Source organism: Cololabis saira, chromosome 7 (assembly GCF_033807715.1).
Source record: "Cololabis saira isolate AMF1-May2022 chromosome 7, fColSai1.1, whole genome shotgun sequence".
Classification (NCBI taxonomy): Eukaryota; Metazoa; Chordata; class Actinopteri; order Beloniformes; family Belonidae; genus Cololabis; species Cololabis saira.
Genome location: NC_084593.1, coordinates 27038384 through 27065921, shown reverse-complemented (window position 1 = coordinate 27065921; position 27538 = coordinate 27038384). Strand labels below are relative to the sequence as shown.

Genomic DNA, 27538 nt, shown 5'->3' with positions numbered 1-27538 from the left:
TGCAAATGATCGCAGCGAGTTGTGGAACGTGCACCATGATGTAACATTAGAGAATAGTATATACTATGGTTATTTTCAAGAAGCTTTATTCACGTCACTAACTGTAGCTGTCTTTCCTCAGTGAGTTGCTGCATGACTTCTATTCCTGCATCCCACCTGAGAAGCTCCAGAAACAGAAGGTGGCTTCCATGACTGAAATTGTCAGCAGCAAACTTTTTCAGAGGAGAGGTTCGTCTTTTTTTTTCTTTTCAAAAAAACACATCTGAACCTAGTCAGTTTGAAATCCCAGAGAACCCTGCCATATTAGTTTTGTTTTCCTTATATAAAGCTAGAGATTACATAAAAACGTTGGTTAAACATTGAGAGATTCCATCATGAATGGACAGACGACTGTTTCCACTGCTTTATGACCAGTCGGATGCTCGGATGGCTTTACTTTGGTAATAGTCTGAGTGTAATGTTCCATTTTCTTTAGGAACATTGCAGTCAAGCGTTCTGGATAAAAAAAAATCAAAAAAATCCCAATAGTTAAAGGACATAATCCTGTGCTTGAATTTTAAATGTATTTATTTATTTCACTGCAACAATGACTCGACTCAACACAGTTTAATTTCATTAACAAAACACTTTAAAACAGCCAGTTGGCCAAAGCGCACACATTCAGGATAAATATCCTTTATTTTTATCTAATAAGCTATACTTTAATCGATCCACAATATTCATAACCATTTGATTCTTGGATATTTGCCTGATTATTTTTAAAGCTTTTTTGCTAATCGTGCCAAAGATGTGAACAAGCTTTACATAAAACTGTCTGTTCAAGCTGGGTATTATATTTTTGGGTTTAAGTTGCTATAACATTTCTCTCCCTCAGGATTCAGTTTTGTAAATCCAGCATGTATGTACATAATCTGGATGTGATAATATACAATAACAATCATTGCAATCACTTCTGGCTAGGTAGCATCTTATTACAATTGGTCCAAGTAGCACTGATTAATGTTCTCCTTGCACTGATGGTGACGATCACTTCAAATGACTCTTGCTGAGATTAAACTTTCCTGAGGTCCAAATAACATGGATCTAAACAGATATTTATCTGTTTGTAGTATTTAACCTGGAGGCTTTCTTACCCTTTTTTTCTCTCTGATATTCTGCAGCAAAACTGAAATTGTGCATGAACTTGAGTACTTTGTTCATGGCTCAGTAGTCATGGGAGGCAAATGTTGAGAAAGATGAGTGTTAGCCACATTAATGTCACGGATGATACCGGCCATCTGCTCAAAGAGGGGAAGTAATATCATTCAGGGTTTATGGAAAGCAAAAGACAAAGTCTTTTCAGGCAGCTTCACTGTCCTATGTGTGCCAACTTTCCCATTACACCTGATGTATTTGTGAAAGATTTTAATAGACTTCACTTTATAGTCATACATTTATAGTGTACCTCATATCAGTGATCACACACTCCAACCCTTCTCCTTTTTTTTGGCCTGTATTTAATTTGCTTATAATGTGCTATTTAGTTGTTCAATTCCATGCAAATGTCCTATGAAAAAGGGTTTGGAGTGATATAATCGTGATAAGATATGATATGATGCTGTATATATGATATGTGGACCCATAATCTAACTTCCGCAGTAGACTGTAAGTGCTTGTAGAAGATCACATTTGATTTTTAAGCAGGGATCGGTCTCCATCAAGCTGGTGGTGCAATCCTGCAAGGCTGTGCAAGAAATATTTTTAGTCACAAACAAAGATTTTAATAGGCAAGCCATTAAAAACTTTAATATGAGTGTGAGTTGCTGTGGGTTATATATGTTTGGCTAGTCAGTTACTACCACTACTCAGTTCTGTGGCTAAGGATATGGATCCAGGATAAGGTTGTTATTGATTGTGGCTCAGAGGATTGATTCCTCGGGGTTTTGGCCTTTTGGTTTGCTGTCAAAATGCTCAGAGTCGCACTCTGTCACTGGGAATGGAGGGAGCGAGAAAGGAAAAACAGAGCTGGAAGCAGAAAAAAAAGATAAATAAAACATTTGCATACAGCTGAGCATCACACCACAATGTTATGTATGAATGTTTTGAAGTTTATGAAATCTGTTCTGGTGAGAAAATTACTGAGATGGATCTGTAAACAACGTTGAAATATCGAGGAGAGCAAGATGAATAAAGGTTCATGAATTATTTGTTAAAGAAGGATTGTAAAAGAGAAGGGGAACTGCCATTGGAGGGTGGGGAGATAGGTGAACTGATATTTTTTTTCCTATCAAAAGGTTCAGATATGATTAAAGTTTGTGGCCTGCTCACGGTTGACCTATCAGCAAATCTGCAAGCTCCTGAGCGGTAACACCTGGTGTCTGCTCTGCTCTCCTCCATCCACTGGCATAATGTTTTATTTTCCTCTTCTTGTGTCCATTAGCTTATTCCATCTCAGTCCCTGTTTCACCAAATGAGGGTTGACACTCAGTCTAATTGAGATGCGTTTTAGTATTGGGATGCTAATCAGAGGGCCTGCATGCTGGGGTGTCATTTGTGCAGCAGGCTGAATAAATGCAGCCAGAAAAAATTAGATATTCATAGCAGTAAATGGTGCTGGTATCCTATCATTGCATTGTAATATATATATATATATATATAAATATATATATATATATTCAATATCTCTGTCTGTCCGCCTGCCTGTCTGTCTATTTAAGTACACCTGCTCACGCTTCTGTGAAAATGTGAAGCTACTGACGCGATTCCAATATAGGAACTGTTAAATGATGGGTGTGTGTGTGTGTGTGTGTGTGTGTGTGTGTGTGTGTGTGTGTGTGTGTGTGTGTGTGTGTGTGTGTGTGTGTGTGTGTGTGTGTGTGTGTGTGTGTGTGTGTGTGTGTGTGTGTGTGTGTGTGTGTGTGTGTGTGTGTGTGTGTGTGTGTGTGTGTGTGTGTGTGTGTGTGTGTGTGAATCTCAAATAACAGGCTTATTAAATTACAATATTTTCAATGTCTTTGAGCAATTCCTTATTTTTGTTATGTATTCTTCTCCCAACTACTTTGGGAGTGTCTTTTTGCAGATATGCACAAACTTAAGGTCATATATTGATCAGCTCTATCCTGAAAGGGAACAAGGTCTCTGTTTTATTACAAAGTTGTACATAATTAAGGGCACACTTAAAAATCATTGAGTTCTTACTCAATCTCAATGAAAAAATGAAATCTATTAAATCCGGGATCCCTAACAACACACAATGTTTTACCCTAGTCATTGTTTATTTCCTGTTTTGAAGCATCAGAAGTGGAGCTTCTCCAAACCCCCACTCCGCTTTAACCATATGATAGTTTGCAACATATACCACATAACCATAACTTTATCACTCACTAGTGGAGAATCAACAAAGTCAAGAGTCACTTATTGTAAAATCATCTTAAAAATGTGAATTCAAGACAAACATTTAACAGTCACCAAACAGGCTTACATGTGTCAGAAGAAAGCCCAACCAGCTCTATGAGACCCAAAACTGAAATAAACTAGTTGGATAAATCCCTAGGTAGTAATCTGGTTTTGAAGAGTTATGATATTCAGATCCTGGCGAAAGAAACAGAAGCTAATGTAGAATCCAGGATTGTAATGTTGTGCTCCTCTTAAACATTTTCAGCCTTTTAAGACATCTAAATGTTCATGGTCCGGTGATGATAGTTACTGACACAGCTGTAAATTTGTTATACTGTGGCAGAGTCCTTTACATTGAAAGGAATTTCATGGATCATTTACAATCAGGAAAATTAAACATTTAGATTAATTTTATGGGTGGAGATTAACAATGTCGATTAAGACAATCAACATCAAGATGTAAAGACCACCAATAACCACTATGTGACTATATCATCTCCACCTGTTGCCATTTTTAGTGTCACTGACGGTTGCTTTTTAGCAATAACAAAGTCTGATATGTAAACCCTGCGGCTGTGGGAAAATCAGAAGAAAGCTCGGATTAGCTGCAAAACCAAATATGACTCGTTGATAAAACTGGCATTCCTGCTTTATATTCATTTATATGATATGGGATTATGTAAAGATATAGATAAACTGGGTGGAAGGCATTCCTTTCAGACCTCAGTAGAAAAATACTTTCTTGACAAAAAAACAGCAAAACAATCAAAAACAACAAAATTGATAGGACCCCCAGGAGTTATTTCAGGCAGGCAATCTCTGCAGTGCATGGCACTGCTTATTCACCCCTCTGACTGGCTCTTTCCAATTACTCCATTTGTTCTTTGATTTAATTAAGGAGCAAGAGGTATGCGTTCTTAGATGCCTTTGGATGTCTCACCTACTTACTGCGTGAGTTGTTTGACTGAAATGAATTTGGCGTGTCATTTGGTGTGTTCACATGGGCAACAATACTCCAATATTGATCCAGTTAAGTCAGTACTCTAAAATGTGACTTTAATCCAAATAAGGGTATGATCAAAATAAGCAATCATATTATCAAGACCTGGGGAGTAAGCTAGTTATCTTCACATTACTCTCAACATGTAGTCCTACACCCCTTAACCCTTCAACCCTTGCCTGATATCATTTGAAGTGTTAGTTATATATTGAAATTAAAAACACTTCATTTAAGATTTAACAATTTCTAAATAATTGTTTTTCCTATCATAATTAGGGCCCGGGCACTTACAGTGCAAAGGCCCTATTGTATCTGTAGGAATTTTCCTTCTTTCTTTCTTTATTTTTCCGATGAAATGAGGGCCTTTTAGCCCCCCTAAACGTGCCCCAAAAGTCACCAAATTTTGCACGCAAGCCAGGCCTGGCGAAAAATTTTATATTTAAAGGGGACCTATTATGAAAAACAAGTTTTTTTCTTGCTTTAACATATTTTGGTCTCCCCTCACCCTGCCAACACAGAGAAGGAGTAAAGCAGCCAAATTCTGCAGGGTCTGTACACCCCGCCCGGAGGATCCTTCCAGTGTCATGTGACTTCTACGAGCCGTTCAGATTTGCACATTTTCGTTACGTAAGCAAAATGCAAACCACGCCTCGGTCTGCCTCGCTGCTGAAACCACACCCACAACTAACTCCGCCAGCCAGAGCGTCCGCCATTTTTCCGAAGCGGTGGCTGTTTCCACAACGAGGGCTAGTAAAAATTAGGTTTTGCATCGACACTTACCCTCATAAAAGGATCAGTACCAACCGTACGGACCCGGCAACTGCACACGAGTCAGCAGTAAGTGATGTTAATTTTTTATGTTATTTATATTGGTCTACAAGTATGATCTTTGCATGGGCTAAGTATTTAGCTTAGCTCCGGAGCACCGGGGCCATTCCCTGGACTGGACCGGTGAGGAGCCCCGGTGGCTCCAGTGTTCCCTAACGGAGTGTTAGGTAACCCTGGAGCTCTGTTAGTAATACATTTATCTTATGTTTATGGTTTCAGATATTCCAAGCAATGCACCTGAAGCTGTTCAACTTCACCTTCAGAAGATGCACGGTCCTTCCTTGAGCCAGCAATAGTGCATAAATGTTATTTATATACAACTTATGTTATTTAATTTTTTTTAACAATAAAGTTGCCATTTGTGAAAATTCAGTGTTGTGATTTCTTTAAAGGGAACCCTGCATATTAAGACATGTAGTCCCTAATTAGCCACAATTGTTCTCTTATACTAAAATATGTTGTTAGAAACACATAAAATAATCTAATTGCTTTAAAAATCTACAATGTTTATTACATATTTTGACCTGCGGGAGGCGCCATGTTTTACCTGCGCAATGTATTCTGGGGGCGATGACGTACGACGGTGGCTCTGGGAAGATAAGCCCCATTAGTTTAACTGGGACAGGTATCTAAAACATAGTTGAGCAGCACTCTTCCGGCCGTGGAGGCTGACGATGGAGCCCATCAGACGTCTCGGTTCAGGCAAACTGGATCAAAGTTCGGTGATGCACGGGAGATCTGCAAAAATGATCAATGTTGGGCGCATCTTACGAGTGCATTAGGCTCCTGCGTAGACGGCGTAGCCTACGGCGTAGACGGCGTAGCCTACGGCGTAGACGGCGTAGGCTACGCCGTAGCCTGCGTAGGCTACGCCGTAGCCTACGTAGCCGGGGCTCTACAGCCCGCAGCGCTCCGCCACCCGCTCTCCGCTCTCCGCTCTCGCTGCCGCCGCCGGGATGGAGACGCCGGTGGGCAATATGCACGTTTGAGTGGGCATAGCCCCCCCCTGTCCCCCCTAAAACCGGCCTCGGTGCTGGGTGATGACAGACCCGACGCTGAGGGGACTGGCCCGGGACTTTGACGAAACGGGAGGCGCAGACTTCGCTTCAAATAGGCAAGAACATCTTTATTTAATTTAATGACGCCAGATCTGGCTGGGGTTTTTATTGTAGCATCGGCTATCTGCTGGTTGAAACGTGTGGTCTGTTAGTCTATCTGAGTTTTATGATGTTTTTATAGTTCATGCTGTATGGGGCTGCACTTTTTTTTTTTTTTAATTTTATTTTACTTTTTTGTAGGTGCGCCGTCACCTTAATGTTCAGCTGTGTTTTCATCTGTGTTTCTGGTGCGCCGTCACCTGTTTAGCTGTGTTTTCATCTGTTTCTGGGTGTCAGAACAGTGGACGGGGGCCAGCAGGTGCCACCGTCTGACGTTACTACCCAGAATGTAAAAAACAATGGCGACCTACATGTTAAATTATATTTTCAAATTTTATAAAAACGAAGACATCAACAAGGTTTTTTATATCACATTGTTATAATTGATACCAACATTTATCTTTTAAGACCTACATGTCTTAATATGCAGGGTTCCTTTTAAAGCTAACATGATTCATTTGTCTTGTAACATAAGAAATGAAATGATGAGGAATCGGAGTAAATAACTGTGGTGTACCTGTTTAGAATTAAATTAAATCTTCCTCTGTGAATTAGTGTGAAGACGAGGTGACCCGGTTCCCTTTTCAGGTGACTAAAGGCTGATTTATGGTTCCGCGTTACACCAACGCAGAGCCTACGGCGTAGGGTACGCGTCGATTTAACGCAGGACCATAATTCAGGCTTTATGGAATTGATTTTGTCGCTGACGCTCACATCTCATGGGACATGGTTTAATAGTGTACGCAGCCGCTGCTCTTCTGCCCGGAGCGAGGCTTTGTTCCCTCCCCTGCTACACGTCATTCAGGCAGCCAATCAGCACAGAGCCACATTATCATAGCCTCCCCTCCCCTCAGAATCCTCCATAGAGAAGGAGGTTAGAAGCGGTAAAAATGAAGACATGGCCCAGAGGTTAAATTTCTGATTTATGTAGAAAAAACAAGCTTTTGATTGTTTTTAAGACATTCAAGGCCAGTTTAAAATATACATTAAATGCCATAATAGGTCCCCTTTAATGGTTTGCATTAATGGGTGTGGCAAAATGGCTCAACAGCGCCCCCTAGAAAACTTTGTGCCTCAAGCCCCACAATACGGTTTGACGTACATCCACGAAAATCGGTACACACTTGTATCATGTCGCAACTTAAAGAAAAGTCTCTTGGTGCCATGGCCGAAACCGAACAGGAAGTCGGCCATTTTGAACATTTTGAATTAATCGTGGAATTTTTGCGCAATTTATGCCTTGTCTTCGGCCGTTAATACGGCCCGAACCGTAACGTGCACCCAGGTGTGTTATACATCAAAATGTGCGTCTCGATCCTGCGACGATGCGCATGACTTTTCTCAGTCAAAAGCGTTACCGTGGCGACAATAGACGCCAAAAAGCGCCACCCCCCTTCATCTGATTGTTCCATATTTGATAGTTCCCCTAAACGTGCCCCAAAAGTCACCAAATTTTGCACGCAAGCCAGACCTGGCGAAAAATTTTATATTTCATGGTTTGCATAAATGGGCGTGGCCTAAGGGCTCAACAGCGCCCCCTAGAAAACTTCATATCTCAAGCTCCACAATACGGTTTGACGTACGACGATGCGCATTTCTTTTCTCAGTCAAAAGCATTACCGTGGCGACGATAGATGCCAAAAAGCACGCCCCCACTTCATCCGGTTGGTCTATATTTGATAGTTCCTACTTTCTGCCATAACTTTTGAATGGTTTGATATAAAGAGTCGTGGGTGGTGTCATCAGACTCGGTATTGAGTACTTGACCTTCATTGGCAGGAATTAGCCCCGCCCCTTCTTCTGATTGGTCGATATGTGATAGTTCCTATTTTCTGCCATAACTTTTGAATGGTATGACATACAGAGTCGTGGGTGGTGTCATCTGACTCGGTTTTGACTCCTTCACCTTAATTGGTGCAAATTAGCCCCGTCCCTTCATCTGATTGGTCGATATCTGATAGTTCCTACTTTCTGCTATAACTTTTCAATGGTTTGATATAGAGAGATGTGGGTGGTTTCATCTACATGCAAGTCATACAAGCGCTTCCACTGTAGCATGCCTGAATGTGCACAAGGGTGTGAGGGCCCGTTCATCGCTGCTTGCAGCTTTAATTATTATTATTATAAATATGTTTGGTAATTTTTAAGTATTTTCATTTAGTTGTTTTATTGGTAAGAATTTTTTATTTTTATTTTTTAAGAATTCATATAAACCTTTTTAAAATTCTGTTTAGATTATTTTACTTTAAATTATTAAACCAATCCAGGGCGTACTCTGAAAACCAGAGTTTGTCATCATTGTTTTCATAAATATAGGTCATAAAACAGTAGCGATTTTCACTCTGATGTGCATTCAAATAAAACTCAAATAAAAACCAAAAGTCCTCAAATATCCAAAAAGATCTTATCCATCGTTATTTTTATGCAGCTATTGAGTTCAAAAGTCTTTGCCATATCTGTCATAAACTGCAGTCACACAGTCATTTGGTCGCATTAATTCTTGGTCTGAAATAATTGTACGTTTGTTTTCAATTTGCCATGTTTTCACTCCGTCCCTGGCTTTCTCAAGACTGGTTGCATCCGTGGGCAATGTTTGAAGGGATCAGATTTCCCCCCCTGACTCAGAAATGCTTGTCCAGCTTACTCAGCGTACGCTCCTGAGATTAAGGGTCTTGGCAAGCACATAATGCATCCAGAGGCACAAAGCTGCACAGTGTGCACATGCGCATGCTATCACGTATGCACTGTTAGACATTGGCATCCTGTCATATGGGTTAATCTGGTTTTGAGACTAAATTAAATTTACAACGGGCATTATGGCTCAATTTAGGCAAATTATTATTCCATCAGGAAATCACTGTGACAGATTGAGAGCATCATCTCCGATAAAGGGAAACATGAATGAGAGATCATGAAGAGCAAGAACAGAGATAGAGGGATGAGGCTGCCTTTTTTTTGTTGTCTCATTTCACAAAGCCAGTCAAATTCAGTCCACCAACTCCACATTTTTTGAGCATTGCTTTTACCTCCCTCCTGCAGTCATGCTATACATCTTCATATCTCAAACAGATGTATTATTGCAAACCCCTTTCTTTTCTAACATAGTGTTCTCACGAAAAAGCTGCCAAAATATGTAAAAATAACTCTTAATACACCAGAAGTAGCTGCAAAACATAAAGTATGTTTAGTATATATTTTGTTATATTATCATTGTAATCTCTGCAAATGGCAGCAATCTCATTAGTTTACTGGCACACATTACAGAGTCGTGTTGACATTATTCACACCCATATCTGTATTTCCCTGATGTGATTACTTAACAGAGGCAAAGCTAGTGCTTGATGAATATGGATGAGTGATGCACAGAACAGTTATTATTGTCAACCTTTAATCAGCGCTGAGTGATCGTGGTTGTACCCACATTCTCAACCAATCAGCATTAGTGACCTGCTACTGTGGTGGCCCCAGGTGTAATGATACTGAAGGGGTTTAACAACTCTGGCTGTTAGAGTGGTTTAGATGGCAACCATGTCCGCAAAGAGGATCTGGCTAGGAGAACAAATATAACTTATTTATTTCTTGTGATTATAGGACAGATATGGGCTGTGGTGTGGTATGTGTAAGGTGGTCAAGTGTATACATGTAACTCAGAAGGTGTTTGATTGTTGTAGTACATGTCGTATATGCATCTATTGCAACTCCAAAAGTATAATAATCTGGATCAAAAGTTGAATTTAACTTTTGATGGACATTGGATTTGTTGTAGTGATCCAATCAGAAGTGAGAAATGGATATAAACACTCAGTATAAAAGAAAAATGACAGTATCAGCAAAATAGCAGCAATAATTTAAATGAAAACATAAAGTCTGGATTATTTCATTTTTATCATCTTCCTTTATTCTTTTCTCTTATATCTTCCTTTAAAAATGTTATTTTTTTTTTTATTACTGTGTTACATAAAGTTGATTCATGTTATGAATTACTTTGATATTCACAAACAGCCATCAAGTGTGACCCTCAGAGCTACGGAGAATTTTTTTTAGCCTAAAAGGGGTCACAGCAGTATCATGTGTGGGTATATTTCTGTTACGATGTTTGACAGCAGATGCACCATCTGTCACATGGCATTTTTAAACGTTGTTGCTGAGGCTGCCCCGAAATAGCTGCACTTATTGTAGAGCTTAGGCCTGATGGGTTTAGAAGGTTAATGAAAGTGAGAGAGGTGGTGGCTGCCATTCAATCTCTCCAGAGGCCACCATTTGGGAGGTTGTGAATGGACCAAACAAGGGATGGATGAGAGTATCGGAGTAAAGTGAAAGGAATTTAATCATTCTGTTAAATGCCTCGGTCAAGCGCCTTCCCTCTGTCTCATTTATATTCTAATGCCTGTGTCTGTGAGGGGATCTCAGGGAAAACTGAACACAATAAAGGACAGAAGGGGGGCAACACCCTTACCCATAATTCTTTTGGTACAGATGTGGTGGTGTGTCGGTGCTAAGTAGATATTGAAGCAATGTGACAAAGTAGCATATTTTATTTGGTAGCTATCTTTCTACTGTACTGTGAAATCAACTTATCAAGTTACAGCAACTTACTGTATGGTCTCTGCTTAAAGCTGTATTATCTCTCACATTATTGTACAGCAGCAGTGGTAACAGTTAAAAAAGGACGGACTGGAGATATGATATGATATCATAGTAGCAGCAGGAGTGTAGGAACCTGCTTGGTCAGTCAATCTGAACATGTTCAAAGCTGAATTTAAAAACAAGGATCAGATCAGTAAATGCATCTGAGCCAGGAGCTTTGTGGCATTTTACTTCCCAATTAGATGATGCTGGGAAAATGTAAATCTGTTCATCAGTCAAACTACAGAGATGGTTGGCCAAAAGCTATCCATCTATCATTCATCTAATTAGGTGAAGTTGATGAAAATGTTGTTGAAAATAATGATAGCAGCAAAGAAATTAATCTGCTAGGTTAAGTGTTTGGCACGATAGATCATAAAAGAAACATAGAGATGAATGATGCCAATTTGTGGGAGCCATAGAGGGTGACAAAAACAGGTGAAAACCAAGAGAATTCACATTGGTCAGGAAACAAGATAAAATATATAAAAAATGAATTTGAAAGGGATGCAGGGACTGTTAGAAGAGTATCAGTACTTGTTATTTTTTCACAAAACCTCTGTCTGGACTAATGAGATAAATTCTAGCCATACATTGTGTCATACATTTAAACAGTTTTTCTTCTGTATAAACATATATTCTTCCATTTTCTATACTTGCTTAATCATATACAGGGTCACAGGTTACTACGTATATTTGAAGAAAAAAAAATAACAAAGAAAATCAATTCAATTGCTTAATATAAAATGAATCTGCAGTTGTCCTTTCTAACAACTTTGAGCTGTCTTTTTGTGCTCCCACAGACCATGCATGTATAATAAATGTGGACAGAAAGGTGCAGACTAACTATGAGCAGGCAAAATGTTCAATTCAAAATTCTAAATGAGGTTTAAAACTGCATCAAGAATGAAAAAAAGGACGGTATATGAATGAAAATTGGAGGGACAGTAGAAAAGGCCCACCGTGACATGAATGTGTGTCATCACCAAGTGAAAAGAAAGTGGGCATGGTCCCAGTCTCCTTTCAACTCAGAAGATTTACTTGTCGTTGCACCCCACCAAACCTCCTCATTATCATCTTTTCTATCACTTTATCTTACCGACAGCAGAAGACGACAACGGACAGAGGGGAGAGACGGGATGGAGAGACAGAGGGGGGGAAATGGATTTACATACCTCTTGGAAACTGAGATTGCATCTCATTATCATTCTCTGTGGTTTATTGTGTTTGGATGTCGAATGAAAAAGAAAAAAAAATGGAACAGAGAAGGGATGAGCTTGCTGCTGAGCCATCAAAGCTGTTCTCTGTGTGGCAGCCGGCCAGCGGTGGTGGCTGTCTGCTCTCACAAACTTGGTAACCCAAACACATAACCACACTTTCAGTCAGAGCAGGGTGAGTCAAGCACTCACGCAGCAAGTGACAGCAAAGCACTGTATCAAAGGTCAGACTCGGGCACACAGCGGGCTAACAAATGAATGAACTAAATAGTAAAGTGAAGTAAACTAGGATTGGGGGGTAGTATGTTCTCTCAGAATATTGTACGTTGTTTATCAGTGACTTTGTGTCCATTGACACGCAAGAAAAAGTATGTGAACCACTTGGAAATTATTGGATTTCTACATTATTTAAAATGGGATTTGAACTTCATGGAAGTTCATGGAATTTTCAGAAATCTATGAGCAGATTTGCACATAAATCCCTTCAAAACATATTCCAGATTTCCAAACTCTGAGTAAAACTTAATTGTAAGAATGTGTGTATATTTATGAATGATTATAACTCCTCATGAATTATCATAACTCTCCGCCCAGGGACCACGATATAAGGAGGTGTAGCTGGATCCTGGAGTGGAGCAAATAAAATAAAATGTTATTTCACTCTGTTCATTTGGATGTAACAGGGACCAGCAAGTTATGGGCTTGGAAAAAGGTGACTAATGCAGACAGTTAATGCTGTGTCTATTAAAAAAATGTATTGCTTTTAATAGGCCTTTTAAAAATAATGAAGGGTTCAGATAAGATTTATTTTAGGCTTATAGTGCATTCCTTTTCTTAATTGAAGGTTTGTTGAATTGAAGACTTTATACTCTTTGTGTCTCCAATACATCAGTATGACGAAAATAACTTTCAGAAAACCATTTCTTATTATTATTGTCAATAAATACTATTCTCTTAAATAATAATAAGCGCTGGAATGAATTATTTCCTGCAGCATCATTTAAGAAGCTTGTTGTGCAGGACACAACAAGCCGATTATTGGTGCCGCCACTTTTTTCCAAGCACAACCATCCGCCTCCATGAACCACCTGTGTGCCCGAGTCAATGCATGCATGTCTGTCAGCATATCCATTTCATCACCCCATTCAAAGAAACACAATCTAAAGCTTAAATGTATGAAAAGCCCTTTCATAAAGATACATTTCTAATATGTCTAACTTATTCAGACTTTTAAAAAATGTTTTAAAAGGTAACTAAACAAAAGAATATCCATCCATCCATCCATCCATCCATCCATCCATCCATCCATCCATCCATCCATCCATCCATCCATCCATCCATCCATCCATCCATCCATCCATCCATCCATCCATCCATCCATCCATCCATCCATCCATCCATCCATCCATCCATCCATCCATCCATCCATCCATCCATCCATCCATCCATCTCGGAGGCCACTTTGTCCATTTCATCTGGGGGGATCCCAGGGCAATCTCAGGGCAGTTGAGAGATATGGTCCCTCCACCCCTTCCTGGGTCTTCCCATGGGTTTCCTCCCAGTGGGAAGACCCACCAAGGAAGCATTGTGGAGGTTTCATCACCAGATGTCCGAGCCGCCTCTTCTGTGTCATCCTGATGTGGAGGAGCAGTGGCTCTACTCCCGAATAACCGAGCTCCTCATCCTATCTCTAAGGGAGAACCCAGACACCTTGCAGGGGAAACTTATTTTCCGCTGTTGTATCTGCATTGTCGTTCTTTCAGTCACTATCCACAGCTTGTGACCATAGATGAGTGTAGGAATGTAGACCGGCTGATAAATCAAAAGCTTTGCCCTACAGCTCAGATCCTCCATTACCACGAGAGACCAATGCAGCGTTTGCATCACTGTGGATGCTACAGTACAATGATCTGCCCATCAATATTCCCAAGATACTTGAACTCCTCCACTTGGGCCAGGATCTGATCCTCGACCTGGAGAGGGAAATTCACCCTTTTCTGACAGAGGTCTTGGATTTAGAGGTGCTGATTCATCTTTTCTATTGGTCCACTATACGTAAGCCATTGAACAGGCGATGCATCCATTGCAGGACGCCATGAGTGAAATATCTGCAAGTCTGAAATTTGCAAAAGAGCATGCTGGTAATCCACAACTAAGAACTAAAAACTAATGGGAATTGTTTTCTGCAAGAACACCCAGGATAAAATATGACATAAGAGGGCTCAGATTGCTAACGCCGAAGCATCATCTCAGTGGTGAGGTCAGTGGAGGAAGCATCATGGTTGGGTGCTTTACTGCTTTAGGGGTCCTGCACTGCTTGCTAAAGGTTGACCAAAATATCCAACAGCTCAATATCAGAATGGCAGCAGCCAGACGAAAGTAAATAAAGGTCAGGGGATTCAGCAGGGCAATGATCCTAAGCATCAAAGAAAATAAAACACAGGATGGCTTCAGAAAAGAACATCCACTTTTTAAGGTGTGCAAGTTGGAGCCCAGATCTGAACCCTATAGAAACCAAGCGCCTAGTCCTTAACCGACTGGTGTGAACTATCCATGTACGACAGCACGCGCGTGTCTGAGCTGAAGCAGTAAAGAGGAATGATCTAACATGAATGTTTTACAAGTCTGAGCAACAGCTGAAGTCTTTGTTATCAAAGTAGATCTGACCACCTGTTAACTCCAAGGGTTTACTTATTTTTTCCACCAGCACCATTAATGTTTAATAAATACCATAAATATTCAATAACAAAAAGAAAAACTACGGTTTGTGTATTAATACCTTAAGCACATTCTGTTTGTTTATTATTGTGAATGAGTTTAAGATCAGATCACAATTTATTACAAATTAATGCAGGGAACCTGTTAATTATTTTGCAGAAGACACTTTAATGAAAGCTAAAAATGATACATTTCATCCTGAAGTAGCCTTCAAGACCTTGAGTTTTGCTTGTCTGTCAGTACCTGTTGGACATCATCTTCTACAGCTCTGCTGAACTGATTCATTGCGTTGTTGCAACACAGGCAGTAACAAACAACCCGTCACTACATCACACACCTAGAACACAGAAGCATAGGTGCCGTCATTACTAAATTAAAAGTGTGTGTTAAAAAAAAATGTGTCATTGTCTGTTAAATTTGTTGATCTTGCATGTTATATCAGATTGTGTTTAAAAAACGCTGCATCAGTGTAAATTCCTTGAATCTGCCCTTGTCTTTGATGCCTTTTGTACCGTTTATCTACCCCTAAGTCTCCCCTATGACTGCTTATAAATTGAGCCATGCAGGCAGCATGTCTTCCGAGTGGCCTTCATTATAAAGTGACTGCCGGCAAGCTTATGAAAAAATGTGTTTAACTTTACAGGATTAGGGGTTAAACTTTTTAAATGTTTGCCAATCCTGATGAAAGACATAAAACTGCCCAAAAGGAAACTGTCAGAGACTCAAGCCAGGACAAATGTAAACTCACTGTTTTACACTGAATTAAGATGATAGAATCTGTTTAAGTAAAGAAAACATGCTTTTAAAATGGTTATATATCCTGAGTACAGTTTGTCCTTTGTTTGTCCTCATTCAACCTCATTGACGTATTGTTAGAATATGCACATACTGCTAAGTTAAAAGTGCTGGTAGAGTTTTTCTATCTTCTTTCAAGAGTTGCAACAGTTCTTCTGAGAGTTTCTGCTCACTTCTGCCTTTTGTAATTCTAAACTGCTTTGACGATCTTGACATCAGGATTCTGTGTGGGCCTTCTGCCGGGGGACTCCTTGTCCTCTTCTTCTCTGAAGATAGTTCTTTCAGCTGCGGTTGGACGTTTGTGGTTTTGGTTGTTGTCATGCTGTGGAAGTCTATTGATAGAGATCAGACACACCGTTAATGCACTGCACAATGGAGAACAGTACCTTGAAACAATTTACTGCAGAGTGCTTTGTACAATACTTGGTGCAAATATTGCTGATATATCACCGCAAGAGAGCAAAATTAATTTGACCAGTCCTGCAGCGCTGCAGAAGAAGAATTATGATAGACGGAGAAACACTGAAGGATCAGCAAGGGAGTGCAAACAAATTAAACAGAGAAACAGTATGTATGAACGCAGTAACTCATTTCACCGGTACCTTGAAGTGGGCCCAATTTCTCAGGTTGCGGCAACATGTAATTTCTGTGAGTGTTTAAAGCTGTAATGATCTCCGTTGGGAGGCTGATTTATTGCACATACAGCAATGATAACATTTGCACTGGATGGAACTGAAAGTACTGCAACAAATTACTGCAATGCTAAAGCTAATATAATAATTATATGACGTGGGTAGACTTTAAAGTTTTAAAGACTTCTCAACTTCTTCTTCTCAAATTCTCAATGCATTTATACACTGAAATTGACACGATATAGATTGATTTATCCAGAAAGAACCAGGAAAAAAGCAAAAAGTAGTCAATAGAAAGATATTTTCAGATAAAGTTCAGTCACTTTGTAAAATAGAGTGAATTAAAAACAGAATCCAGTTATTTATTATTAGTTCATCATCAATTATAAGTCTAATTTCAACTGCAAATATAAAATAATATTTATATATACATATGTATGTGTGTGTATTAAACATGTGTTCACCTTTAAATTGAGGGAAGTCACATGTTTTAAAGTTGAATTGGGGCATGTTTACACGGTGTTGCATCACTCCTTCTTTTGACAATATGATGTAAGCGTTTGGGACCTGAAGACACCAATCGCTGCAGTTTTAAAAACACAATCTTTTCCCACTCTTGCTTGAGTGCAATTGCAGCTGCTTCAGTTCTGAGGCCTCTTTAGGGATTTTTTCATTCATTCTGATCCCTCAACAGAATGTCTTATCATTAACTGGTCTGCAGTGAAAAATGGTGCAGTATAACACAAAAAAAAGAAAAGTATGAAAAATTACACTCATTTTCTCCCAGAGGTGGAGCTTACTGTATGTCTTGCTATCTTAAGACGTGGACATGGGCAAGAGAATATATTGCTAATCCTCTTTATGCAGCGTCTTTTATGCATCCTGAGTTTCAGTGGAGGTATTATTGCGCCAACTCCCATTTTTATTTTAAATTCAGTTTCACTTCAGGGTTAGGCAATATAAAATGATACACAGTTTCCACCATTTCAGTCAAAGGCAGGTTGCAAGTTAAACAGCCATGCACACTCACACTGAATTTAGATTCACTGATCAACCTAACAAGCATGTTTCTGGACTGAGAGGAAGACGGTGTAACCAGAGGAAACCTTTGCAGGTACCAGGAGATCATGCAAACTCCACAAAGAAATAACCCAGCTGGGATTGGATCTGGAAACAATGCTTGTTTTTCCATCACAAACAACATAAGAACTCAAACTGACTTAAATATGCATTCTTGCAGTGGCATCAGGTGCTGTGAAGGTCAATGAAAACCATCAAACTGTGGAGAGAATCTTCCTTCATTATAAAAAGAAAACCTGTCAAAAAATACACAAAGGTTTACACTTTCTATTGTGATTATTTTTCCCTTATCCTTGACCTACGTCTTTGTAAACTAGCACAGAATGTCTCACCACAGGTCATCCTTTCAGTCCTCCACCTTCTTGCCATTGCACTTCTGCTCCTCTGAACATGTTACACCTAAAAATAACAACTGGGTGTACTTGTTAGATCAATATAGCTCAAAAAGCAGGTGGCACTGAGGTTATTTCACCGGGGAATTGAGTGCATTGGTCCACAAGTTTAATGGTTCATCCAGCCCAGAAGGAAGGTGGATTAATTCTTAAGCTTCCACAACAATACTGCTATAAAGCACAACCCACTGTTTTCTCTATCTGAAAGGACAAAAGATGATGAGTTTCTGCTTTGATGGATTAACAGATTTAGGAGTTTCCACTTAAATACTCTGTTGGTAGCATCTATAACAATGTCCAGTACTTCTAAAACGCAATCCTAATCTTTTATTATTTGTATACTATTTTAAGTTAAGATACAGTATGTTGCATGTCAATGAGTAACATTCTAGTGGTATGACTTCTTTTCCAGCATCTTGCGTAAACCTGGATTTTCCTCAACTCTTTTTTTTTTTTTTCAAATTTGTGAAAGTGTATAGAAAGTGTCATGAGAATGGTCCATGCAGGAGGCATATAGCCTCAGATTAGTATTAATAGACTTAACGAACGTTAGCCCAAATGATCTCTTAATGGGCTGTGTTTACCTGAGGCTACAAAGAGAAAGATGGAGTAGATGATATGGAGGAGCAGACAGATGGAGACAAAAGAAGACTCCAGAGGTCAATGTTGAAAGGAGAAGGATCAATAAAATTGGACAGTGTGATCTCACATGCTTTGAACAGACACCTGTTGCACTCTACACCCAAATAAATTGGCCTCATTTCCAGCAACTGCTAAATAATATAAAATGTGAACTATAGTAGGATATGCTTCTTTAATAGCAATACTGTAATAAATGTAGCTTTACTGTATGTCAGTTTACATTATGACAGCCAATAAAAAATAAATGGTCGTGTGGTTCGTGATTATATGTATACTGTATGTTATCAAAATCAAATGCTCTGGACTTAAAAGTTGCTCAATACAGCTAATGTGTCAGTGAAATACATATCTGCATTTGTTTTGGATGGATAAAGTGTTCTCTTTTATAGTGAGAAAATATTTTTGAGATGTCTAAATCCCCACTGGGGATGGAGTGGTGGTGGCTCCCTGGGAATGATGGGAAGAACGGACCACATGACTTCTCCTTTCTGCTTTAACACTCACAAAGAAGCTCAACGCAGAAAGCAGACGTTTATGATAATTTTGATGTGGTTTTGATAGCCATTGATGACAGACTGGAAGACGGTTATTGCTCCCACCGGGCTCTTAAAAGCTCAATGAACTGAGTTATCCCCATACTGAAAAACGTTCATTTTAAGTTGATGCTAAAGATATAACATGTTCATACAGTAACAGCGTGCACAGATACAGTGTATTCTCCTCTTAAAATTGGCAATAATGTTTGCTTTTAGTTATTCCTTTACATACAATTTAAAAATGTCTCTGACACCTCTTTCATAATGCTTCAGCTTGTCTGAATACAGCTCTTTAAAGACTCACTGTCTTTCAGCTCTCTCTTTTTGCGTCTGTCTCCCCTTTTGAGAAGGCATTTCAGCCCACGAGTGCTCAAAATTCACAACATCCATTTAAGCTATGTTTTGAACAGTTTGGACATTACAAATCATATAATAAATATAAATATGGGTGATGTAAGCTGTTCTGTTTCTTCATGTTGACCATAACCTTGGCAGTAAGTCCAAGAACATCAGCAGCTTGTGGCTCAAGCATTGAAGATTAGCCCCTCATCCATATATTGACTGTAAACAATCTTTTATCCATCATGATTCAGCAGTTGTGCTAAATGTAACATAGCTGGAAACTGCTATTGCAGTAACCCGCTTATCTGCTGCCCAGCTTGCACCTGAGGTTGGTTTAGGTGGTAACGTCCAGGTAAATATAAGGGAGCACTGCGTGGCAGAATGAACATGTGTCAAGCTGCTGGAGGCTGCGGATAGTTAAGGAGCATTGAAACATTTATTCATGGACTTCCCACTAATTACATAAATCATCATTAATCATTTCTGCAATAGGGAAATACACACCTGCTGCTGTTCTCAATGCAACGACAGCATCAGCCACATCAGATGTTTGATGAGCCATAATATACCACTGCTCTACCTCTACATGCATCAAGGCATATATACAGTATATATATGTATGTGTGTGTGTGCACAAATGGGCTGTAGTCTGTAAAAATGGCCTGCTCTTGTGCATGTTCCTGCCTTTGAATATTGTAGATTGATAGTTTTCTGAAACCTGTGATGCTTGCTGCTTTGAAAAAGAGGTGCCAACGTCTTTCTGAAAAGATCTGTGAATAATGCAACTCACTAAGAATTTCTGAGTGGTGAAGCGCAGTGCAAAATAGTATGAAAATATATTTTGATAAAAGCCATTTTACTGTAAACCAGTGTTCCCGGTCCTCGAGGACCTCTGCCCTTTTTGTTCCTACCCAAATGAATGGGTCTTTAACAGACTTGTGCAGACCTTGATGACAACCTGATGGTAATCCATTGATTTGAATAAGGTGTGTCCGAGCAGAGAAAAATCCAAAACATGCAGGACAGCTGCGCTCGAGGACCTTCACTGGAAAAACTCTGCTTAGCTGGTGGCGATAGCATACCCTGTCCTACAAGATCAAGATGCCGTCTCCCAATTTTTAGGGTGTCTAATTGAACTGGAACAGTTTACCAATTTCGGCTTTGTAGTTCATCATAATTTTACTGACAAGTAAACAATCAAATGGCATCAATAACGTATCTCTACCTCAGCTCTTGGTCAGAGGAGTAAAGACTAGAATTAATCAGAGAGAAAGGGAAGATAAAATGGGAGGCTGTGGTGAGTGATGCGTTGACTGAGTATCTGACAATACCGCAGACTGACGTCTATTAAACTGTACATTTGATTGATGTTGCTCCATTGTGCAGTCTGGAGTGAGTTTTGAATTTCTTCAGGGTCCAGAGGAATCATTATTCATGAATGTGTGAGGGCAGCCTACTCCACAGGTGCAGCAGCAATTGATTGACAAAGGCCAAGCTTTTGCTATCTGAACAAAATGTCAGAGAGGGATTACGTGTAATCTTGATTTTGTCTAATTTAATACTTAGTTCCTATGTGAGCTGTGAGCTGCCTTAGCCAAATTTGTCATACCTTTTTTCCTCCTTAAAACAACCTTTCTTAAGTCACTGAGTATTGTGCATCCTCTTATTATAGATATCATCCTTGAAAATGTGCTTTCTTTCTGCAGAGTGCCGCGATGTCTTGTTACCAATGATGCTGCGGGAGTTAGGCGGGGCATTGGCCAGCATGGCCGACGGACTTCATGATGACAGGAGAAATAGTTTGGAGCTGCTCAACAACATACTGGAGGTCCTCAGCAGAAATAACGTGGTAAGATACATAATGCACATTTATACACAAATGCAAAACAAACATCACCAGCAGCCAGATGAAGGTTTTTTAATTGCCTGTGCAAGTTGTCGACAGTCTGCTTGGTCTTTGATGTAAAGTTAGATTTTGTTTGGTTTTATTTATTTGAATCTGCTAATGAAGCAGACTCAAGAGATTAAATAAAAAAAAAAAGAAAAGGAGAGTGCAAATTAACAGATGACGTTCTGTGGAATGAATTTCATGAAATGACTATTATTGAAATATGTAAATAAAAAGCAGAAGGTGGCAGAGGTCGGGTGAAGAGGACAAGAAAATACAATCGTGCAGAACATGAAGCGCAGTGACAGATTTTCATAGATTTAAAAACATCTACACATTGAACACAAGCTACAGAAACAATGAGACACATGGTATAGGTATATGTGTGTGTGTGTGTGTGTGTGTGTGTGTGTGTGTGTGTGTGTGTGTGTGTGTGTGTGTGTGTGTGTGTGTGTGTGTGTGTGTGTGTGTGTGAATAAGTAAACTATGCTAGATTATTTTTTTAAATGAAGAATACATGAAAAATACCAGACAAATGAACAGTTCTTACATTTATTGTAAGATGTTCAAAAATGTCATGTGGGAGAAAAGTTAATAGTTAAACAGACAGTGACAGTTACAGTGTTTATTATGTGAAAAAGCATTAAAAATAAAGATAAATAAATAAATATTTACTTTTAAACAATAACTGATCCATATCCATTACTTGAGCAACTAATGATGAATAAAAGGTGTGACCAGATCTGTTGAAGCAGAGGTTGGGGTCTGATGCATTCATCTGTACTTTAACACAACGCCAAAGCGGACAAACATCAACCATCTGAAAGAAGGAATTCTTTCTGCCCATCAGTCTGGAAAGGCCATTTTTAAACAATTTAGAGTCTAACGTTTTACAGTGAGAAGGACCATTAATTTCAACACAGTTGCCTAGCTTCACATGTGTGGACAAAAGAAGTACTTCTCAGATTATAGAAACTCTGCAAACCTACATACGGTGGCACTGAAGTGTAAATCACAACGAAAAATTAAGAACCACAACCGCAAAAGCAACATCACAACGACATTAAGCCATTGATGACTTTGCTTTTGCCCTTGTGCTTTCTCTTTTGTGGTTGGGATCTGCACTTCAGGGCCACCGTACAAAGCACCAAAAGTGCTTTGCGCTGTTTAGGGGTACATCACTGAAAAAAGGTTGAGGACCACTGCACTAGCGTATCCTAGAGCCAAATGTGAAGGCAGGACTCAGGCTCTTGCAATGGCCCAGTAAAAGTCCAGAGCGAAAGCTAATTATACTGAATCTTTTTGTTTTTCATACTTCTTTTCTGGTCTTCTACAGTACAGTAGTTTGAAAGGCTTAACTGTAGGTGGAGGGATTTTAGAATACAACAATAGCAAATAAAAGAATGAACAGGTTCATGATGTAACAAGACAACAAACACAGAGGAGGTGGCGGTAAGAGATCACTATCACCTCCTCCCCTTCACCTATCAGTTTTTGCCCACTTTGTTTCTTCAGCCTCCTCTTTTTCTAACTCTGATAAAAGGTGCCAAAATGTTCCTCAAGCCAAAGAAAGATTACACAATTTCTAATCATGATGAAAATAAATCAAATCAAAAGCTCTCTGATTGAACAATGGGGAAGATTTTATACAAAACAGAATAATGTTGAAAATAGAATGAAAGAAAATCATTCAGCATTAAGGCCAGTGACATCCAGGATTTATCACGTATGCTGTAAATTGAGAACAACTTGCAATGCATGGTTACAAACCCTGCAGACAACTTGTTTCTAAGGACTTTGCACCTGTTGGGTGCTGATCTAACCAGCATTATTTGTTCTGTGATTGTCGGCTTTTGATTCTGAGCAGGCTTGGCTCATTCCAAACTAATGTTTCCATAGTGCTTGTAAATATGATAAACCAGCCTTGAATAAGTAAGCAGTATTTAACTTTTAGCAGAGAGAAGGAGCAGGCTTTTCTCATCTCTCTCCCTCTGCTCTGAAATAGTTGTCAGAGAAAAACTCTTTCCAGGAGACCAAAATACTTACAGTGAGTTAGGGAGATTTACTGAAGGCTTATTTAGATTCAACAGCTGCTCCTCAACCTATATGGATGTCTGAGTGAAGGGTTTGTGAGGAAGTGAGGTAGAAACCCTATGCAAGATGGCAAAGAGAAACGCTGACGGATTGGTTTATCCTGCCAGTGCCTCCGGGCAGTAATGCAGTGCTTTTAATGTGGTTTAATCACACTTACCTGATTTCCATCAGACCCTTCAAATCATCTGCCATCAGGCTGCGGGAGCACTCACACATACTGTACATACACCCACCTACCCTCTGACACACACACACACACACACACACACACACACACACACACACACACACACACACACACACACACACACACACACACACACACACACACACACTATCTATATATATATATATATATATATATATATGTATATATATATATATATATATATATATATATATATATATATATATATACACAGTGGGACAAAAAAGTATTTAGTCAGCCACCAATTGTGCAAGTTCTCCCACTTAAAAAGATGAGAGAGGCCTGTAATTTTCATCATAGGTACACTTCAACTATGAGAGACATAATGGGGGGAAAGAATCCAGGAAATCACATTGTAGGATTTTTACTGAATGAATTGGTAAATTCCTGGGTAAAATAAGTATTTGGTCACCTACAAACAAGCAAGATTTCTGGCTTTCACAGACCTGTAACTTCTTCTTTAAGAGGCTCCTCTGTCCTCCACTCGTACCTGTATTAATAGCACCTGTTTTAACTGGTTATCAGTATAAAAGACACCTGTCCACAACCTCAAACAGTCACACTTCAAACTCCGCGATGGCCAAGACCAAAGAGCTGTGAAAGGACGTGAGAGACAAAATTGTAGACCTGCACCAGGCTGGGAAGACTGAATCTGCAATAGTTAAGCAGCTTGGTGTGAAGAAATCAACTGTGGGAGCAATTATTAGAAAATGCAAGACATACAAAACCACTAATAATCTCCCTCGATCTGGGGCTCCATGCAAGATCTCCCCCCGTGGGGTAAAAATTATCACAAGAATGCTGAATAAAAAAATCCCAGAACCACACGGGGGACCTAGTGAATGACCTGCAGAGAGCTGGGACCAAAGTAACTAAGGTACCATCAGTAACACTACGCTGCCAGGGACTCAGATCCTGCAGAGCCAGACATGTCTCCCTGCTTAAACCAGTACATGTCCAGGCCCGTCTGAAGTTTGCTAGAGAGCATTTCGATGATGCAGAAGAGGATTGGGAGAATGTTATATGGTCAGATGAAACCAAAATAGGACTTTTTGGTAGAAACAAACTTGTCGTATTTGGAGGAGAAAGAAAGCTGAGTTGCATCCAAAGAACACCAAACCTACTGTGAAGCACGGGGGTGGAAACATCATGCTTTGGGGATGTTTTTCTGCAAAGGGACCAGGACGACTGATCCGTGTAAGGGAAATAATGAATGGTATCATGATATTTTGAGTGAAAACCTCCTCAGCAAAGGCATTCAAGATGAAACGTGGCTGGGTCTTTCAGCATGACAATGATCCAAACACATGGCCCGGGCAACAAAGGAGTGGCTTCGTAAGAAACATTTCAAGGTCCTGGAGTGGCCTAGCCAGTCTCCAGATCTCAACCCCATAGAAAATCTTTGGAGGGAATTAAAAGTCTGTGTTGCTCAGCGACATCCCCAAAACATCACTGCTCTAGAGGAGATCTGCATGGAGGAACGGGCCAAAATACCAGCAACGGTGTGTGAAAACCTTGTGAAGACTTACAGAAAACGTTTGACCTCTGTCATTGCCAACAAAGGGTATATAACAAAGTATTGAGATGAACTTTTGTTATTGACCAAATACTTATTTTCCACTATAATTTGCAAATACATTTTTAAAAAATCAGACAATGTGATTTTCTGGATTTCTTTTTCATTCTGTCTCTCATAGTTGAGATATACCTGTGTTGAAAATGACAGGCCTCTCTCATCTTTTTAAGTGGGAGAACTTGCACAACTGGTGTCTGACTAAATACTTTTTTGCCCAACTGTATGTATAAAAGAGGAAAAAGTATTTTTTCTAAAGGAAATATTAAAAACCGGGTATGCCTATGGGCTTTTTGGACTTTTTTCTTTTCTATGAACCAAGTACCAAAAAAACTATGACCATTAAACTACAGTTTTTCAATAGTGTTTCCTATACCATCTTTATAGATTCATATCTTTCTATCAATTATTTTACTATATAATGTCAGAGTTTGCGTATCCATCAATCTTTCTGCGGTAACATAGAAACATAACTTCTTTTGTCTACCACATTCTTTTTCAGTATAATGATACTTTTCTCCTATGCTTTCTCCTATTCTAGACATTTGATTTTCAAGTGATTCTTAAATAATCTCCACAAGTAATTATCATAAAAATAACAGAGGATATGTGTGTGTCACTATCACCACCACCTCCGTCTATCTTCTTTTCAGGGTTTTCTCTAAATAAAAAATTCAGAGTATTTTCATTCACACTCTAATTAGAGTTCCATGCCATTTTACAGTAAGTTTATGGACATAACATGAAGACAGTTGGTGTTTAAGGTTTATTGGATGTTGTGTAACCACGTCCCGTCAGAGGACTATGTAATATACTACATTTTAAATCATAATATAACATGAAAAAAGAAAGTATTTGCTGCACGCAGGATTTAAATTGTAATCATGACCTTGCCAGAGTGTGCAGTCTGTCTTCATTTTGATCTTGTTGAACTGGCCAGCTGTTGGTATACACATGTGAGTGTGGGGATATCATATATAACAAGAGCGGTTCCAGCCTTTTCTTCTCTGAGAAAATTAGAGAAGTCTTAGAAAGACAGGGGTAAGGTAAAGATTTCTGAGCAGCTGTACTTCCTGTTTTGGTTACATTTTTTTGGTCAGTGCAGCTGCAGCAAGAGCCACACACAGTGATTCTCCCCTCTGACAATAATACAAGTTAATGACAGTGAATGCATCACTTCCTGTCCTCCACTATAATCATGTCTGAGTGGAGTTTTAATGGAAAGCTAGCAAGTAACTACTCAGTAACGACTCAGTGGCTAGATTCAAGCTGCGGACCTTTCATTCTTGCCTCTCAAATCAGATCTTTGGGAAAAACAATCCACTCTCTTATTTGAAAGGACTTAAATCCAATTTGTGTATCCAGACATAACTAACCTGTCCCCCAGGGGTTCTGCGGTAATGATGTGGGGGCAAATAGCTGTGCTGGTAATGCATTTCTCTCATACTGTGGTCCTCTTAAGCCTGTGCAGAAATCTTTTGCAAACAGGTTATTTAAACATCTCATCTCAGACCGCTCTCCTCCACAGTCCTTTGCTTGTAGCTGCACTGATTCTGCACAGCTCTGCTTAACTTTGATGGCGTAACTGTGTGTCTCACATAGTCCTTGAGACACATTTGAAAATATGCTCTAAATGTTGTTGTCGCAGATGGTGCTAAATTATATTTTAATTGAAATCCATTTAATGATTTAGTCTGTCTTAAAACCTGCATGTTTATTGTAGTAATTGAAACTGGGAAAAGTCTAAATTGAAAGATCGTGTTCTACAAATTGTGTCCCTGATGTTTCCATCTCGACAAAAGGAGGAAAAGAAGAGCGACCCAGATCTGTAAAGTCAACAAACATCTGTTAAAAGCATTTTCCCTTTCATACGTCTGCACTGATGTGTATGTTCTGGTGCACGAGGCCCATTTTCATCAGTTATAAGACTTCCAGATTCTGAAAGATTGATTGTCTCTCTTGTTTTGTTTGATCCACTTTCCATTCTGAAGCAGAGTCAAACATTGCGCTTTGCACAGGAGAGTTCATACAAGGAGAAAATGACAACACGAATAAAATCTGATAAGTTGGCAGTTACGACTGAGTGGACGATCTCACGAGACCAGATCTGTTTTTGTCAGTGTTTGATTGTTTGCGTTTCATTTTGAAGAATCTAATGGTCTTGTTTATTTTTTCTTTTCCTTCTCATCTCTCTCTGTTCTCCCTCACATACTCTATGCTCTTGTTCTGGTCCTCTGTTTCTGCCAGGGAGAAACATTTCAGCATATCCAGGACATTGTGGCATCCCTGCTCAGGATCATCAACCAGACAGTGATCACGATGGGCCGCGAGCATGCCCTGATTGTAAGTACATATACAACACCTGCGATTATAGTTCATGCATACAGTATACGCTGGAATTCATATAAACTTGTCAGCCAAGTCATATTCTGCCT

The 27538-nt window shown here is 39.4% G+C and overlaps 1 protein-coding gene across 1 annotated transcript in view; it reads left to right on the top strand.

The window, feature by feature from the left end:
- Positions 1-27538, top strand: part of LOC133447008 (dedicator of cytokinesis protein 2-like) — a 104343-nt gene that overhangs the window by 24798 nt on the left and 52007 nt on the right. Inside the window, exons 24-26 of the mRNA XM_061725380.1 lie at positions 122-228; positions 21047-21189; positions 27351-27446. Of these exons, the coding sequence (XP_061581364.1) occupies positions 122-228; positions 21047-21189; positions 27351-27446 (346 nt within the window). The remainder of the gene's footprint in view (positions 1-121; positions 229-21046; positions 21190-27350; positions 27447-27538) is intronic.